Genomic DNA, 18983 nt, shown 5'->3' on the forward strand with positions numbered 1-18983 from the left:
AATGCATGCAGTTTTTCTCATACCTCACAACACCAGGGAAGGCTGTTTTCCCTTTATCTCTATCCATTATGTGCTGCACACCACCACCCTTTCACACAAGGCCTGTGCCTTTCTTTGGAGTCTCACAACATCCAGCGATCCATCCATCATACGGTGGGTGAACTGTGACCTGCTTTTACATTCAGTGGCTTTTGCTTATGCCTGATTAGGGGAAACACTAAATCCTTTCAGCTGCAGCTATCTACAGCTTCACAAGAAAATGAAAACAACTTTTGAGTTATCCTTTTCTGAGCAATAAGCCACCTACATTCTCCATATGAAATGAGATCAGCTCCCCTCTGACACCTGGTATTATCAATCACAGAAAACCAGAGTGGTCAGAATGACTCCTTACTACTGCAAATTAGCAAAAAGAATGGTGAGGAAGTCAGGGGGGAAAAAAAAGAAAAGGAAAAATTGCACAGTGCAAACATAGTACATCTTAAAAATTTTATTTTAAAATGAAGACATCTTCCTGGTTACTGCTAGGAATTGTCTCTTTCTCCCATCAGACTGTCTGATGGGAGATGCATAGTTTTTCGGCTTTTTTTCTCCTCTACTTAATAGTAGAAAGGCATGCTAATTTAATTCTTGTATGCTTATATACGATTTTTTTCAGGTGTGAGATGTATGAGTCCTGGAAGAAAAGATGGAAGAATATAGCAAAGAGCTGTTATGGCAAACTACCGCTAGGGAAATAGAGAGATATTTTTCTCTTATGTTGCTGTCACTTACATATTGCCTGCTTTCTTTGATGGGCTAATGGTGCTCTGCTTCTCAGCCTCCAGGTCATTATTAATGCATGTTGTCCTCACACCACTCTCTCAAAATTGCCAAATCCTTTCTCAACCTTCCAGTAAGCAAACTTTCTGCAGGAAATGCCCAATCCCAGTGGAACCGACATCTGCTTTAGAATAAGGAGTGCTGTGTATGAGGAAAACTGTTTCAGGGCTGGATGCAGTTATACGGCACAGTGACTACCTCCTTTTTGCTTTGGCAAGAAAGATATGGGAAGATGTCATCTTTATGTAGAACGTTTCCTTACTCCCTGAGTCTTCTGACTTGCTCAAGTACAAGCAACTTGGATGTGGAGGTCAACAAATATTTCTTTCAGATGTTGCTCTGGAAGTTGCAAAGAACAAACTCTTTTTTTTCTTCCTTTCTAACCACTGTGCTCCTTAGACACAGGTGGAGCTGCAGAGGCATTTCCTCATCTGCCCTGGGCAGATCTTGCCAACTGAACGATACTGTCAGACAGAAGAATGATATCTGAAGATTCAGTGAACCCTTAAATGATACCATTTTACTAACTAAAATTACTAGAAAATATCTATTCAAAGCACCTTACTCACCTCCCTGCCCGAATAGCAGCCTTGGAGAAACACTGATTTGCACATTCTTGTTGTTGAACTAGCACAGGTCAGTCTGGACACACAACTCCAGCACAGATGGCTGGCAACTGCATCAAGGCCTGAATGGGAACAAGCAGGCACTCTGCAGGGGTCTCTCTTGCACAGGACACCACAGGTATCATCAGACTGCTAAGGAAACTGGTTTCACATTTCTTTCAATGGCTATTGCTTGCTTTAGCATATATCTGGATGCCTTTCAAAGTCCTAGATAGTAAAGTGCAAGGTAGTTTAGAGAAAATTTGAAGGGAGCAGTGGAGATAAAGGAGAAATCCCTCTGTGACCTGTCTTTTTTTCCCTGCACCTGCCTGCAACCCTCAGCCTGAAGTAATTTGATAAAGAAAGTCAAACCCATGACATGAAGCCCCTACAACAGTGTCTAGTTCCAGAAGCAGCAGCCAGGATGGGAGTACAGCATTTTTCACTATGCAAATGGCCACTCTATGTCAACAACAGATCTCCTGAATTGAAAGCCTGGAACACTTGGTGGATTTCACTTCTCCATACTAATCACTGTGTTGGCAGTTCCAGAAGATGGGATACAGATATCAAAATTATTAAAATCTAGGTTTTATCAGATACACCAGATACAGTTTAATTCAAAGGGACAAGTAACAGCAATTGCTTTTTCCACTTGAGAAAACTGAAACATAGATTGACTTGAAAGTCTTTGGACTTCTTTCAGTTTGCAGCTAGCGTTCATCTTCACCCCTCTGATGTCAGGTGCCTTCGCCAGCTAAGGGAATGGCTCCTGGAGTTGTTGCAGTCCTTCAATGCCCAGGTAGCAGCTGCACTTATGTGTTAATCTGGCTAAGAAAGGAGACTGACCACATTTTCAGTTACCCTGAGTTCTCTTTCTCCACGTATTTAGTCCATACATGATTGCCTCCTAGTTAATCAATAGGAAAATATGACGATGCAATGGAGGGATTGCTTTAGCACTGAAGGGTTTCAAAGAAGCATAACCACACATGTGAAAATGTACTACAGAAAAAGGATGATGAATAGACATAAAATGCATACTTCTGTAATGCATATCCTGCCAGTAATTGTGACAGGTTTATTGCTGAGTCTGAGCCCAAGAACTCAAGCAATTTGGAACGAGTACTTTTACTTCATTAGGAAATGGCAAACATCCAGCCCAATGAGGAGACCTTGTTTCACTTGAACTGAGGTTATGGAGGTTCTTGGAGCTGCCTCCCTGTAAATTGGTAGAATCAGGGCCATCACTGACTGATTTACTGAAATTATCTCCATCCATCCCACAGGGATATTTCCATGTTGTGCCGTCTTCCCTGCACTTGCAGCAAGAAGAAAGACACAAGAGTGGCAATGCAGTTCTGTGAAAAAGCTGACATGGAATCAGCTGCTGGTCTGGAAGAGTGCAAACTAAAAGCAGGTACATCTCCAATCCTCCCAGCCTCCATGGTCAGCAGGTGCACAGGGTGGCAGGTACCATATCACCTGTAAGATCTCCTGGAAACGTTACTGTTTTTCTTAGATGCAATGAAAGAATGGAACAAGGGAATATATGATAGCTGAGAGGCAGGCAGGTGTATACCAGTGGGGGTGAGGTGAGCAGCTGCTACTGCATATCACTGGGGACGTAATTTACTTACAGTACAGCACCACTGCTCACCTCCTGCCCACACACCAAGAGCCATCAAGATCATGTCTTTGGAACCTTTCAGAAATGTACTGAAATCATAGCTGTTGAAGAGATCTCCTTTGCCACAGGTCTGCCTTTTTACTACATCCTATCACCAGCTCCTCTTTTCACCATGTTTGCCCTTGTCCTTAAGGCTCAGAGCTCTACCTTCATTCTACATGTCCACTCATATTTTCTCCACCTTCCCCACATGCACTACACCAATAGCGGCATCTGGGATATTTATCCTACCCTCACACATTTGTTCCCTCCACACCACCATCTTCTGTTACCATAATCCTCTGCTCTTGTTGAAATCTCTCCTCAGAATTGATACATAGAATCACAGAATGATATGGGAAGGAAGGGACCTCTGGAGATCATCAAGCCCAACCCCACCACCAGAGCAAGTTCACCTAGAACAAGTTGTACAAGATGGCATCCAGGCAGGTTTTGAATGATGCCAGAAATGGAGACTCCACAACACCTCTGGGAAGCCTGTTCCAGTGCTCTGCATTCCTCAAAGTAAACAAGTTCATCCTCACATTTAGACAGAATTCCCTGTGTTCAAGTTTGTGCCTGTTACCTCTTGTCCTGTCACTGGGCACCACTGAAAACAGACTGATTCCATCCTCTGGAGGATTATTTGCCTAAATAGTTTAAATGTAAACTGAGAGATAAACAAGTAGTGTTGTTTCATATTTGTTTAACATGTTTAAAAGGAAAAATGGTTGGTGGTTTGTAAAAGCACAAAGTGCATTTGACACCCCCAGCCTACAACTGGTACTTCTGAAAGCTACAGTACATGCACACAGCATGATTTCAGCTGGGTTACAGCCACTCCATAGCTTTCTTCTTCTGCTTGTCTTAGGGCCTTCTTCTAGCAGGGAGACAGTACATTGTGGATCTTGTTTACAGAGGTGATGAAGTGGCAGTGGGCAGGCTGTACCTGTGTGTCATTTTTAGTGCCTCTCCCTCTATCTGTTTTGCAATTTGGGTTATCAAGGTTACCCAGTGCTGATAATTGCATTTAACATTTAGCTTCTACTGGTGCTCTGCCTGCAAATTCACTGCTTTGCCAGAATCTAACTCATCTTTCTGTGAAGTGCTTTCATTACCCACAGTCTGATAAGCACTAAAGATCAACACCATATTACTGTTATTTATGCTATGATTCCTTCTGTCACAGCTACTTTATCTAGTTTTGCAACCACCATACAGTAGAGATGTGCTGTCTGGATGCCCCCACCCAGCTATCACAAGCACAAACAAGCTGCTTAGTGCTCTGAGTCACAGCATCAACCCACTGCTCTTTCAGGCTGATGTCATTGCATCTGCACTTCCCCAGCCATCTGAGCAGTCTGCCTCTCTGATGATAACTAATGGGGGGAGAGTGTGGTATTTCCTGATCTTTCAGAGGAGGGAGGGGTGGCCTAGTTACTTTGCATGTGCACTACATCAGTGACCCAAGTCCAGAACAGAGCTGCTGAAACCTAAGATGTATTATTTTAATAAAACAAGCATAAACAGAGGTTATTTATTGGTACTGGTACTAAATGATGCTAACTGCTAATACCTAATCTTGGTTTTGAGTGGGAAAGAGTTTACCCAAGACCTCATTTTTCTTCCTTGCTCCTGTGATTAGAGCCTATCAAATACTGAATGCCCAAGCTTATGACCATCTGAAATGCCTTAATGCTCTAAGTTGGTCAGGACCTGGGAATTAGAGGTCAACATTATCAGTAAAACTAAAGCATGCATAGTCAGAAGCTTCCCAGAAACCCTTAACCTTCAAGGCTACCCCTAGATTGTGAACTTCATGTGAATCTAATCTAGGACCTCTCTCTCATCAATAATATGAAATACATTTAGTGATGAATGTGATTTGGAAAACATCATTGGTGGGGGATACATGAGAGCTGATTCTTAGCTTTGGTACTGAGCTATCAGCATGACATCTCACCAGTGTTAGTAGGTGAGTGAAGATCATGCCTTACAACAATTTCTTTTAGCTTTGGGGATTTATCTTCATTAATAAATCACTAAGTGATTCTAAGTTGAATGAACAGTGGCCAGTATCGACACTTTTCACACATATTGCTGCTCACAGTTTTAAGGAAAATATTGTGGGTCTGTCTTCTTTCAAAGTTTCTTTTCCCATTCTATACCTCTCCACCATATTCCCTTAAACAGGCAATCTCTAAAGAAAAGTTGTTCTTTTTTTTTTATGGGTTTGTGATGCCTGTCACAAATACTTTGCTGCATGTAAATATGTTTCTTAACTATAGAAGCATTCCAATTTTTAAATATACAAGCTTTATAAATGGAAAGAAAATTTGCTTTTTGCTATCTGATAAATGCACCAAGCAGTAGAATAACATCTTTTCTCTGGAAAGAGTAATAAATACAAGTCATGATAAAAATCTCTGAAAAGAAGCTGCTGAATTATCTACGGCACATAATTCCCCTCATCAATAACATCTTGAATACACACTGAGGTTGTTTTTTTTCCCCTGCTATTTAATTTTTCCCCCTACTTTAATTGAAATGTTGTTCCAGGATCTCATAATTTGTATTTAATATTAATCAGTTAATTATTATGTAAATAAGGTTTTAACATTTCATATTAAATATATACATTTCTAGACAACATTCATTCATGACCAGTTTATACCTATTTTTTTTGCATCAGAGTTTGAATGCCTCTTGCTCCATTTAGTTTCTCTCCCTCTCCCTGTTATCCTAGGAACCACTACCACATCTCCCTCCTGGCTTTCACAGAATCATAGAATGGCTTAGGTTGGAAGGGACGTTAGAGGTCATCTACTCCAACTTCTCTGCCATGAGAAGGGACACCTCTCATCTAGACCCTCAACCAAAACATTACTGAAGCAACTAATGATCAAACAAATCTTTAAGAGCTTCAGTAGAAAGTTCTAGTTGCAGGCTTTTCCAACATTAACCTATTTTGGATGTAAGCCCCTTTTCTATTTATCTATAAATCTCTAATTTCTCTCTCTGCTTTTCCCTTGTTAAAGCATCACATAGTCTCATGGCACCTACTCAGCTTTTGACATGTCTTCTCTACCCTACCCATTCTCTAGTTCTCCATCATGCTCATTAAATTTTATGTTACCTCTGCATTTTCCTGTCTTTTGACTCTCTTCTGGTGCCTGGTGCAATCTCCTTCCTTGTTCTTCATATTGCTGTATCCCTGCCCATTTACACTTTGTTTTCCCACTCTTCCAACTATCTATAACTTCCCTCTGTCATTTTCTGTCCTCTATGCTTATCCTGCTTACATTTTATTATTCCCACATCCTCCCTACCCTGACAAAGCTCCTTCACTCTAATATTGTTCTTTGGTTTTCCAACAGCAGATACAGCCAAATGTTGGTCAAGACTGTGTGATGATGGGCTGCTGGCACCAGGCTCTCGGAGCAGTCCTGCTGCCTGTGAGAGGTTAGACCAAATTCCCAAGCAAGAAGGTATAGCTGAAGCCACTGGTCAGCTGCCTCCAAACCAACCCAGAGTCATCCAAGGGGACACCAACAAAGCCCATACTGTTTTCCTCCTGGTTCTTGATACTTTTTCATACATCTGAGGAACTATCCCATCATTCCATGGGCTGTGCCTTGACTTTGGTGCACACCTTACAGGATCAAGAGGGTTAGTTCCATCACTCCACTATGGGTTCTGCCATACAGCTCCCATTACGGACTCCTCTTCATTTCTGTATTTCATGTCATTTTCTACCTCTCCAGTTTCTCAGATCTGATTTACATATCAACTGATTCTTGCATATGCTGTGAAGACACCGCTGCTTTAAGTGCAGTACACCTGCACTTTATGTTCACTGGAAACAACTGCATATTGAGGACAATTCAACAGGGAGTGCACTCCTGACATATGTTAAAGATGCAGGTGGAAGCATTCAGTTCACTGAACCACAGCCTACCTTTTGCAACACTGGAATATGAAAATAGCAGCTCTCTCTCATTAAAATAGAAGTTTCCAAAGGTGAATACTAGAGCTCAGGTTCACCTCAACAGTCCAGGAAACCTCCCTTTATACCATATAGTAACAGAACAAGATACAGTCAGGCCAGGCCCTTCAGCTGGTAGGAGCAATGTGCCTTTCCATACCTTTGTGGGGGAACTAAAAAAAAAAAAGTATGTAAGTGATGATTAAACAGTAAGATTTCACACTTACCCTTGCAGTGAAGTCCACAGCTGCACCCCGATTTAACAGCAATGTAGCTACATTGATATTCCCATAGTGAGATGCTATGTGGAGCGGAGTGAACCCACTCTGGAAGAAACAAAACAAAACAAACCCAATATATATATATATATATTTTTTATATCTCATTGTTACATCAAAATTTGTATCACATCACTGCCAAAAGCTAGCAATAGGAGTCTGCTGCAAGTCACCATTCCAATTCTGTACTAGTTTTCACTCTCTGACATTTATTTATTTATAGACTCCCAGAGAGTCTAAATAAAACTGTATTGCTATGCAGGAGGGAAAAAAATTAACATATTTATTCTAGAAGACCAGAAATAGGATAAAACTTTCAGTTACTCCCAAAAAAAATCCCAACCAAACCAAACCAAAACCAAACAAAATAACAAACCCAACAGCAAAACATTTGAGTATTAAAACAATGATCTGTTATTTACATGAAATTAATTTCTAACTTGAAATATCTAGCTGTTGTTGGCATTATGTCAGTCTTGCAAGTTAAATCTCTTAGCGATTCTTTGCAGAAGTTCAGAAACGAGTCATTTATCTATTTTTTTTTAAATATAAATTCAAAGTAGATGCAAATGAAAACAACATCAAAGATTATTTTAAATTATTAATACAGATTTTTCTTTCCAAGGGTTAGTACCGTAAAGATCAGTCTCCCACTGTGGGCAATCACAATGAGGTACGTCCAGACACCATGAGTTACCACCCTAATTAGAAGATGCCTAACTGATAAAATTACTTATTTCCATATTTAAGTAGTTTTACTTCTTTTAAAAATAATGCTAAAACATGCAGCAATTCCATCAGTCCTGCAAAGAATGAAACCTCATGGGAACTAGTTGCATTTCTAAATTGTTAGCAAGCCATGCTAGCTGCCACTGCCCTGCTTTGGGAATTTTGCAGACATAAAACCACTCTCAGATCATTGTATTTGCTGACACCATCAAGGTAAGTGTCATGCAGAAGCCTGAAATCAGATCTGGATGCACAATATGACAGGGTTGTCTGCAGCTCTTAAAATATCTGATAAACATATGTTCCATAAGAATCCCTAAAAACTCCATCTTAGAAAATATGGCTCTTTTATCATGGCATTTAGTTCCCAAGAATGCTTACTGGTACTTTTAAACCTTAGTTTCAGCTGCAGAAAGCCCTGGTATCTAAACTACAGTCTTCTCTAGCACATGCTACTTCATTTCATCTAAAGCAGGTATCTATCCTATAAAAGGCAATGCAAAAAGGAAGAGGAAGAAATGATGCAGCAGCACTAAGTCATGGAGGAGTGATGATGCATATATATATTTATATATACCTCTGTTGTTCTATTCACCATCATCTAGGTTAACACATTTGGAAGCAAAGAAGGGGAAAAAATGAACGGTTAGTTCACCACTGGTGATATGGATGCAATAAGCTTCATGATTGCTATGTGGCATGGCAGCTCAGGTGACAGCACGACTGGCACACAAAGGAAGCTTGACTGAATGGAAACTGAATGAGCAAGTATATTGAATGTTAATTGTTACATGTTTACCAAAGTTCTTAAAGGAGAAATTGCCCAAACAACCAATCAAATGATTCATTTGCACAATACCTATAGCACACCACGGCAGGTGTGTGCCTACATTCCCAGAAAATAATTCTAATAATATTTTGCTTATTATTTTCCATTTGCAGAAATTAACCCTGATTTAAACAAAAAGGGAATGGAGGAGAGAGAGGTTAAGGAACCAAACAAAACTTTATTCCTCATCATACCCTATAGGAGGAATTTATGCATCACCCTGAAACAAAATATTTCAAGCTAAGGGAGACCTTCACTGGATGTAACACATGTGGTCAGCAATTCACAGCATCAAACTTCTTTCCTTTTTACAACTGACCTTCGACTCCACATCAGCATTGTGGTCATTCTGCAGGAGCAGAGCCGCTGCCTTCGTATCATCCTTGCGAGCAGCGATGTGAAGGGCTGGAAGACGGACTTTCCCCTTTGTATCATTTTCAAGCAACAGTGAAACCACCTGGTCATGACCTTGCTGCAAAGCTACTGCCAAAGGTGTGAAACCATCCTGCAACATATAATGAATGGGGACTCTCAACACATGTTCCAGGCTTTCCAGGAGGGTGGAAAGGGGAAGGAAAGAGCTCTGTGCATTAGTGACAGTACTGGCTCAAATTCATACGCAAAGTGTAGCATGGTGCGAATTTAAAGTACCCAGCAATGACATTGAAACTGAAGTGTAGGTAAAACTAGGTCCCAAATGCTGAAGACACCTTTCTGGCACTCCTAATTTAAACATCATTGTAACCAAAAATGACTGAGAGTTGAGGGAAAAAAAAGTGTAAAATTACTCATGAATTAAGTTACATAAACGTGTATAATAAAGTGTAGAATTCTATAAAGAGATATAAAAAGCTGAAATGTTAAAATTACAATAATTAAAGATATTTCCATAGCAAATTGTCATCCATTCCTTCCCCCCACAAGCTATAATCTACTTTTTTAAGGAAAAAAAACCAACCAAACAACCAAAACAACATGTCAGCTCTATCCTTTGATATATTTTATATGAGGATTTAAAATCTAATAATATTTGATTATGAATCCCACATTCTCCCAATATACCAAATATTTTATTACAACATCCATTTATGAAAATTTATATAGATGGGATGGACAATCCTCTCAGAAAACAGAATTATTTCCTTTCAGACTAGTAAACAGGCAAAGTAGTGCAAAATAAGAAATCTGAAAAACAGAAGATTTATGTTTAATGGATTTTACTGTGGACTCCAACACATGAAAAGTACAGTCTGAGATGGTTTTAGAATCTTATTTTTATGGATTCTTAGAAAACTAAAGAATGAGAGCTATCATTTAGATTGCACTCCTTCCCAAACATTTAAATTGCGTTCCAATCCGTGAATACTTTCAGTTTTGCCCAAGATAATACCCATAAATCAATTAAAAAATCATAAATAGAAATTACTCTACTTAGGATATTTATTTATTACATTTGACTCTTGATTAATATATTCAGTTTAGTAGATAAACACTCACTTTTCAACTACATCTGTCAAGGAGAAAATGTGTGAAGTGAAAGTGTAACAATGACATAGAAGAATGTAGATCCTCACTCTATGTCAAAAGTGCAGAGTTCAATGCTTAATCTATTGACTTTGGAACTAAAAGAAATCATAGAATCATAGAATCAGTCAGGGTTGGAAGGGACCACAAGGATCATTTGGTTCCAACTCCCCTGCCATGGGCAGGGACACCTCACACTACATCAGGCTGGCCAGAGCCTCATCCAGCCTGGCTGCAAACACCTCCAGGGATGGGGCCTCAACCACCTCCCTGGACAACCCATTCCAGGCTCTCACCACTCTCATGGGGAAGAACTTCTTCCTCACATCCAGCCTGAATCTCCCCATTTCCAGCTTTATTCCATTCCCCCTAGTCCTGTCACTACCTGATATCCTAAGAAGTCCCTCCCCAGCTTTCTTGTAGGCCCCCTTCAGATATTGAAAGGCCACAATAAGGTCACCTCGGAGCCTTCTCTTCTCCAGACTGAACTGCCCCAACTCTTTCAGTCTCTCCTCATAGGAGAGGTGCTCCAGCCCTCTGATCATCCTGGTGGCCCTTCTCTGGACATGTTCCAGTAACGATTTTCTCTGGCTTACTGAAAGGAGGAAAACCAGGAAGAGTTCCAAAAGAGAGCATTTCTCCAAAGTTTTGGAGGGAAAAACCAAGTAAATTACATTCTTTGGGTCTTAACAATTTTCTTCTTTTTTGTGATAATTTAAAAACTTGATTAACCACAGCCACCTTCTTTGCCTTTGGCTCACCACCCTCCAGTAGCAAGGCAGGGCTCTGGGCTGTCGTCCTGTGAGCTGCTCCTGGGGTGTGACCACCACACAACCTCAGACTATGAGCAGAGAGCAGCACAGGGTGTGAATACACTGTATAGCTCTGAATACACTGTGTAGCTCTAAAGTATTCTGTGAGCATTCCCACAAGAGGGCTCTGGCAATATAGCTACGCTGTACCTGCAGAGATGGAGACTCTTGCCTGGAGAAACCCTGAGTGCAACAGCTCACATAGTAGTAACCTGGAGCTTCTGGCTTCCTGGGCCTTTTCTACAGCCACCAGCAGTGGCACAGCCAGCTGCTGCACAAGGACAAGTGGTTCAGCTCTCTACAATGCCTTTTCCCTTTGGGTTTTCTCTTCTAAAAATGCTGGTAACAATGGTAGAATTTTTAACTCATTTTTGCCTCTCTTTACAGAAGAGGGCAGTGGACAAATGGGAGGGAGCACTGCATTTGAATCTCAGAACAGCTGCCATCCCCTGAAACTCCATTTTCCTAACTCTGATGAGAGCTGCCATCACTTTGATGTGTGCAGAGGTCACTGTACTAAGGCCAAGTAAACCGAGACCAAGAATATTAACACCACCAAGAATGCATTTCCACCACATGCTCTCTGAAGATGCCAATCTACAAAAAGCTATTGCAAGCAAATACCCTGATGTCATCACTATAATTAGCAACTGCACTTTAAAACCTAAGGCAAAACTTACTCCAAGAAAAACAAAGCAACCCCTCAAAAATTAAAAACCATTTAAAGAAAACAGTGGGGATGTTTTTGTTTTTTAATTTACGAGGTCTTCATTAAGGAGTTTTCATTTTAATGAGCATTTAGCTAAATGGCAATCATTTAATAGTAAAGGTTTTTGCACTTATATAGACAAATCAGATGTATATGAAAACAGACAAAGAGAAAACAAAAAGCACCCATAAGAAATTGTCACAAACACATAAGACAATAAAGGCAACACTATTTTGTAGTCTGGTATCTTCAAAGGAATTCTCTATGGATAAATTTAGATTGGACCTTATCATCAAACTGAATTGAAGACAAGTTCCAGCTGGACTGGCATACAATGTTCAGGGTAAAAACAATACCTAAGAAAAAGAACCAAGTACCCATACGCAATTAAAAAAATGTATTTTCAGAAAATCATATAGTAGCAAAAATATTTTCAAAAGTCTGAAAATTACACCTAAGGAGGACCCATGACTTCATTTCGAAGTTGTCACAAGGAAAATTAAATTGGTGTTCTGAAAACAAAAATTTTCAATTAATTTTCCAGATGTAAAACATTTAATTTTGGTATTTCTTGGCTTTTATATCATCAATAATTTCCAGAAAACAGCTTCTGATGCATACTTCTAGTTGCAATTAATTTTGGAAACATAATTTTGATCCATTAGTAATTCATTATTTATGCTGCTGACTTTAGAAGAAAATAAAAAGATTCCATATGAACATCATTATAGAGTGATTCTATGAGGTATAGTGGTGCAATAAACTGATTTTGCATCTCCCATTTTGCAAAAAGTAGGCTTTTTCAAGTGAGCATTATTTTCTTCATGAAGTCAGTTCAGTTAGAGCAATCATAATGTAATAAATCTTAGAGCAGATATAGTAAAATCTTGAAACAAAGACAATTAAAAATTCATCAAATTAAAAACCTGTCAAATTTATTACTACTAATATATCTGCCCCCTCCTTTTATTTTTCCTCTTTCCATGTTACCTTATTTGAGTTAGTATTCATTTTTAAAACAAGAAACAAAAAGTGTTCTTCTAGAAAGATGACAGAACACCTTCAAGGATGGACCCTTCTGGCCCTCTCAAATGATCACTGCTGGGCCAGATGGGATACAGAGAGGCTATAAATGCAGTTTAGAAAATGCTCCAAACACTAACTCCATGTTTTCCCAGGGCTGGCTCCAAGGTGTAGGTAAACAGTTGTTTTTTCTTTATGGTTGCCCTGTGCATTACTCACTATTTTTAATGAAAGCACAGAGAACTGTATTATGCACACAGCTTCCCTGTTTGAGCACTTAACCTGAAAGTCCACCAATTACGACTAAGAGCACATCTATATTTAGAACCACTTCTACTTAAAGTCATTTTTTATTTTGGAAATGGCAAAAGATGTTTTGAATTGCTGAAAAGTCAGTCACTTGGTACTCCTCTAGCACATTTTTGAGATAGAACTTCCTATTGGTGTTTAATTTTGTATTTAAAAGACTAGTTTGATATAAGATGGTAAGAATCACAGCTGAAGCACATTTTACTTTGTTCGTAAAGAGTGAAATTCAAGCTTTTACCTCTGTGGCAAGGCTTTGACTGGCACCATTGTCAAGAAGAAACTTAACAACCTCCAGGTGGTTTTCTTGGGCTGCCATATACAGTGGAGTGAAACCATTCTGAAACAGGAAAACAGAAGTGTAAATACTTCACAAACATTTCATAGATACCACTGATCTGCCAAACCTGGGTAGGTTAGGGGAAAAACCCACGAAACCTGCATGCTCCCATGCTAGTTGATGGTATGATCTCCCTTAATTTAAGAGAATTTAGGAGAAGGGTAATATTATTTAAAAGGACACAGTGAAATATTTCAGCTGACAAGATACCAGTATTAGAGGTTGAAGAGCTTAACTCATTCTTTAGAAAGTGCTTTCTCCTCTTACAGTCCACATTTTTGCCTTAAAGGCAGGTTACAGTCTTTCAGGAATTGAATTTTTGGGGACTAGCATTAAGGAAATGCATAGTTCTCTACTTTTCTAAGAATTTCTGAAATCCACAGCTTTGATGCCACTCACAAAACTGAAACAGCAAAATGAAATCATGAAACCTGTCCTGAGATCAGACACCTATAAAAGAATTTACAGAAGTTGCTGATATGCACCTGGAATAGCTTGGCTTTCATACAGCACTGCATGTGCCTCAGTCTAACAGAACTGTGGTAAATACATTTTATAATAACAACTAAAAAGGTCCATGAACTATTGACTGAGCAGTTTGGTACTGCTGGAGCAGCCAAAAAAGCATCAGCATCAAGAATCATAGAATCATAGAATCAGCCAGGGTTGGAAGGGACCGCAAGGATCATCTAGTTCCAACCCCCCTGCCATGGGCAGGGACACCTCACACTACATCAGGCTGGCCAGAGCCTCATCCAGCCTGGCCTTAAACACCTCCAGGGAAGAAACACAATCCCTTTCTCTTCTGATCTGTCATGATACGTGTTTTTAGCCTACATACTCCTGCATTACTCTGTCAGACATATCACTGCTAGATTTTGTCTAATCCCTTTCCTTATGGCACCAGCAATGGGTAATGATGCCCTTCAATGTTTTGGACAGGACGTCACAGACGTTTCAGTGAGGCTCTGTTAGGGACTTATCTTTCTTCTCACTGTCATCCAAATCTCATGCCATTGGGATTCCTATGAACCTCAGACTCAAGTAAATTCTGTGTCCAGTTCTGGGCTCCTCAATTTAAGAAGGACATTGAGACACTTGAATGTGACCAGAGAAGGGCAACGAGGCTGGTGAGAGGTCTCAAGCACAAGCCCTATGAGGAGAGGTTGAGGGAGCTGGGATTGTTTAGCCTGGACAAGAGAAGGCTCAGGGGAGACCTTATTGCTCTCTACAACTACCTGAAAGGAAATTGTAGACAGGTGGGGGTTGGTCTCTTCTCCTAGGCTACCAGTGATAGAACAAGAGGACACAATCTCATGTTGCACCAGGGGAGGTTTAGGCTCAAGGTGAGGAGAAAATTCTTCACAGAAAGAGTAACTGGCCAGTGGAAGGGGGTGCCCAGGGAGGTGGTGGAGTCACCATCCCTGGAAGTGTTAAAAAAAAGATTGGTTGTGGCACTTGGAGCCATGGTTTAGTTTTCATGAGGTGTTAGGTATTAGGTAATAGGTTGGTCTTGATCTCTGATGTCTTTTCCAACCTGGTTGATTCTGTGATTCTGTAAATTACACACAAGTCAGGTACAAACAGGGCAGCAGCTTCCCTCTTTAACTGCTCCCTCCTCAGATCTTCTCAGACCTTTTTCTCTGCTACACACCACTTCTGATGATTACTCTAGAGTGTGGGAAGTACAAAATAAAATAGGAGGTAATGGTTTTCAAAAAATAATAGGTAAAACAGAAGGAGATTTCATCTGGCTTAAATAATGCAAAAATTCAGGAAGTGCTTCCATATGACTGGGTTTGGCTGAGAGTATCAGCATTCTCACATCTGCAGTGTGACCAGGGCAGATATTTCAGCAGGGTGGAAGATGAAGAGGGAACAGCTCAGCAATTCAGCTAGAACAGTTACAAAGGACACTGACCTAGATTTTGCCGGAAACCAATGGACCCAAACAGAGATGAGCTGAGAAGAGTTTAGCAATATGCTCGAATCAAAGATAAAACATCAACATTCAGGGCTCTGGAGAGATGAAGGGAAACCGTAGGCTAAGACCTTGTCCTGGTTTTGCTAGGACAGGCTCTCAGGCCAGCCATGGGCTGCAGGCCATTAGCAGTTCTGAGTCAGCCAGGACAGGTGACTGGAGATGGCTACAAGTGTATCCCAGACCATGAGCATCACACTCAGTGTAAAGGAGGAATTTTGCAGAGGAAAGGACAGCCTCCTCTTTGGAATCCTTCTCATGCACCTTTGCTAGACTAAGTATGACTTTGTATTGACATTAACACCAGTTTAGCCGTATCATTAAACCCGGTATTATTTTCAACGGTGAGTCTTCTTTCCTTTGCCTGATTCCCCTTCTCTGCTGGGGAGAGGCCATTAGAATAACTGCTGTAGTTTAGCCCCAGATATGGACTAAATGTAGAGGGACCTCTAGCAGTGAATTTTGACTGCATTATAGTACCTGCAGTGAAAGCAGCTGAGAGACATCTGACTGTCACAGCAACAGGGCAGTGCTGCAGGGCACACGTCCAACATAGAGCATGTAGGACAGCACAGGTGACCTGAGACTGAGCATACAGGCTTCACTGGCAGCAGAGACAAATAGGAGGTCAGAAGAAAGGAAGCTGCAGAGGAAGCAGCTTGAACTGAACATTTGATCCAAAAGGAACTTTACCATCAAGAAGACACTGAACAGCTGTGACGCCACATGTTTACAAGGCTTGCAGAGGCTGCAAGGTCTGTTGCTGTTCCAGCATTTTGATGATTTGGTGTCTATTCAGGCAAGTATCGCTATGAGCAAGCACTGAAATCCTACCAGAGCCAAAGCCTAAAGTTAACAATGTGTTAATGCACTCACTAGGACCAAAGTTCAGTTACCATACAGTCAAAATTCTGCTTAATGAAAAACAAATAAGCCAGAAGGCACTTACTAAGGTACCTAATATGTGACATTGCAGGTATTATTACAGCAAACAGCAGAATCTGGCATTTTTCCCTATTATTTCATGGCATATTCAGTAGCTATTTACTAACTCAGCAGGAAACAAAGATTTTTTTTTTTTCAAATATTTGCATTTAGAAAGGAAGCAGGAAACACTAATTATTGGTTTCAGAAAATAATTAATACACAAAAATGCTCAGAACCAAGTACTACTAGCATTGGGAGGTAGAGTAAAACCTTTTCTCCTGTGCTAAAATATTGCAGGGTTTCCAACATCTTTCCACTTATACTTTACTTTTTCTTCTCCCTTTAGAAAGGGAATGACATTGCCAGAAAACCATATACTTAAGGAAAGCATTTGTCTTCAATAGTAGCAAACAGCCCTTAGAAGAGGTACAAAATGCAGACTCAGTAAAAATAACATTTTAAGGACAGGAAGAGTTGTTTAAAATGACCTTACATCACTAACACTGGTGCTGTCAGCAAGGTACAGCTGTTATCTTTAAGGGAAGAGGAGATACAGCCAAACTCACAGAAAACAGCCAACATTGAAAAGAAAAGAAATGAAAAAAAAATCTTTGGGTTGCCTCTCTGTGAGTATGCCAAATTCAGCAGAACTTTCTTAGAAGATTTAGGATGGCTCAGGTGATGCCCAGTACTACAGACAAAACTGGTCCAAGGGCAGTTTGGTAAAACAGAGTTCCAGGGACCTCCCAGAAAACCTTAATCCCAATTGGGGTATTTTACTGCCAGATACTGGGATATTGACGTGGAATGGCAAATACCCAGGTGTCTCAAGCAAAGACTTCAAAAGCATCCATAATGGTGGGGGAAATGAAATCTTCCATTCTCACATGATAGCAAAATAAGGGTAACGTGGCAAAACCTTAGGGTGTATGGACAATGCAGTTATATAAGATGTTTACAATCTCAGATTATTTTTAGTGTCCAAGCTGAATACACAAGTCCTCAAACACAAACAGAGAAGATCCTTTCAAGACCACCTCTCTTTAACAGGAAAAACATTTGAAATATTTCTACTTTGTTTTACTTCCTAACAGTCATGTAAGATTCTACTTAAAACTACTTTTTAATGTTGTTGTTCTCTTTAAATACAAACTGTAATGTGCTTGGAACCAAGTATTGCTGTATATAGGTACTGCAAAAGTGAAAAATGAAGACTGAGCTATTTCCTTTGCCCAGTTGAAGGAAACACGAAATACAGATCACAAATAACTCAAGTTGTTGAAACAGATTCTATAAAGCACTCTGTTCATATCATTGAGAGACCTTTTTAACAAGTATTTTCTTCATAATACAAAAGAAAGGCAATACTGGGCCAGATGAGAAGATCACCTCTCAATCTGAATCCTTCTCTGACACTGTCTGCCAGCCAGTCTCCAAGGAGAGAAGAGGAATGTGGCAAGCATGCAGGGACACCTCCTATGGCAGTCATATTGGCTTTCAACAATCTGTGGCTTATGCATTTTTTAAAGAAGTTTTCTCTGTTTCTTTTTACTGCTTTGCTCTTGACACCAGCACTCTTCCCCCTTATTTCAAATTTTCTATAACTGACCTAAATATTCACTCAAAGGACTTGAACACACTTTAAAGCTCTGCATATGGTTGCAATACCATCTTGTACAAGCAAAAGCCTGAGACACTGGGTTATGTGAAACAGGATCCCTTTCATCTGAACCAGTTTTCTCCTGCTCTCCTGTTCTATCAGTATCTCTTCAGACTCTGTAACAATTAGCAGCTCCTGGGACACTGGAGGGCAGATGTAAGGCTGAAGGGTAAATGCCTTACTGTTACACAACCACTTCCTGTATCCTGCAAACACGCCTGAATGTGTCCCCATTTTATTCATCTCCAGGGATGGGCTTCTGTGTGGCTTCTGGACAGCTTAAAATATAGACACTATTTCTGTTTTTTCCTGTTGATGAATGAGCTGGGTTACTCAGAGTTAATCACAAATGATGGTTGACAGACCACGTGGGAAAAGACCTGAATACAATTTGTGCTTTCACTGCACTCTAATGCCTGTGAGAAAGGACAAGATTTGATATGTCAGTGATGCCTCTTCGAATGCTGGCCACCTGGTAAAGGGTAGAGCAGAAAAGGGAGAGCTGAATGCATTTTAAGGTTTTAATTATATGTTGAGTTACAAGGTGAAAATGAACTCAGCACTGCACTCACTGAAATGCCTGCTTTAGTAATAAAATGGCAGCTGTGTGTTTAAACTTTGTCTTTGCACCTGTAATCAGTTACCTATGTGTGTGCGAACAGCCAAAGAAGAATGTTGATTTTTTTTTTTTAATGTTAGCAGGATTATATTCACATTAGTGACTCTATCCAACCCTATTTTCAAGAGTCAGCATTAACACAATGAGATCTACAAAATATATTGA

General features: G+C 40.1%; 1 protein-coding gene across 2 annotated transcripts in view; it reads right to left on the reverse strand.

Annotated features, from left to right (window-relative positions):
• ANK3 (ankyrin 3) overlaps positions 1–18983 on the reverse strand; it is a 207418-nt gene that overhangs the window by 126710 nt on the left and 61725 nt on the right. For both annotated transcript variants that reach the window (XM_054382436.1, XM_054382435.1), the window contains exons 5-7: positions 13533–13631; positions 9237–9422; positions 7309–7407 (exon numbers count right to left, since the gene is read on the reverse strand). In XM_054382436.1, coding sequence (XP_054238411.1) covers positions 7309–7407; positions 9237–9422; positions 13533–13631 — 384 coding nt within the window. The remainder of the gene's footprint in view (positions 1–7308; positions 7408–9236; positions 9423–13532; positions 13632–18983) is intronic.

Source organism: Indicator indicator, chromosome 7 (genome assembly GCF_027791375.1).
Source record: "Indicator indicator isolate 239-I01 chromosome 7, UM_Iind_1.1, whole genome shotgun sequence".
In the NCBI taxonomy this organism is placed as follows: domain Eukaryota; kingdom Metazoa; phylum Chordata; class Aves; order Piciformes; family Indicatoridae; genus Indicator; species Indicator indicator.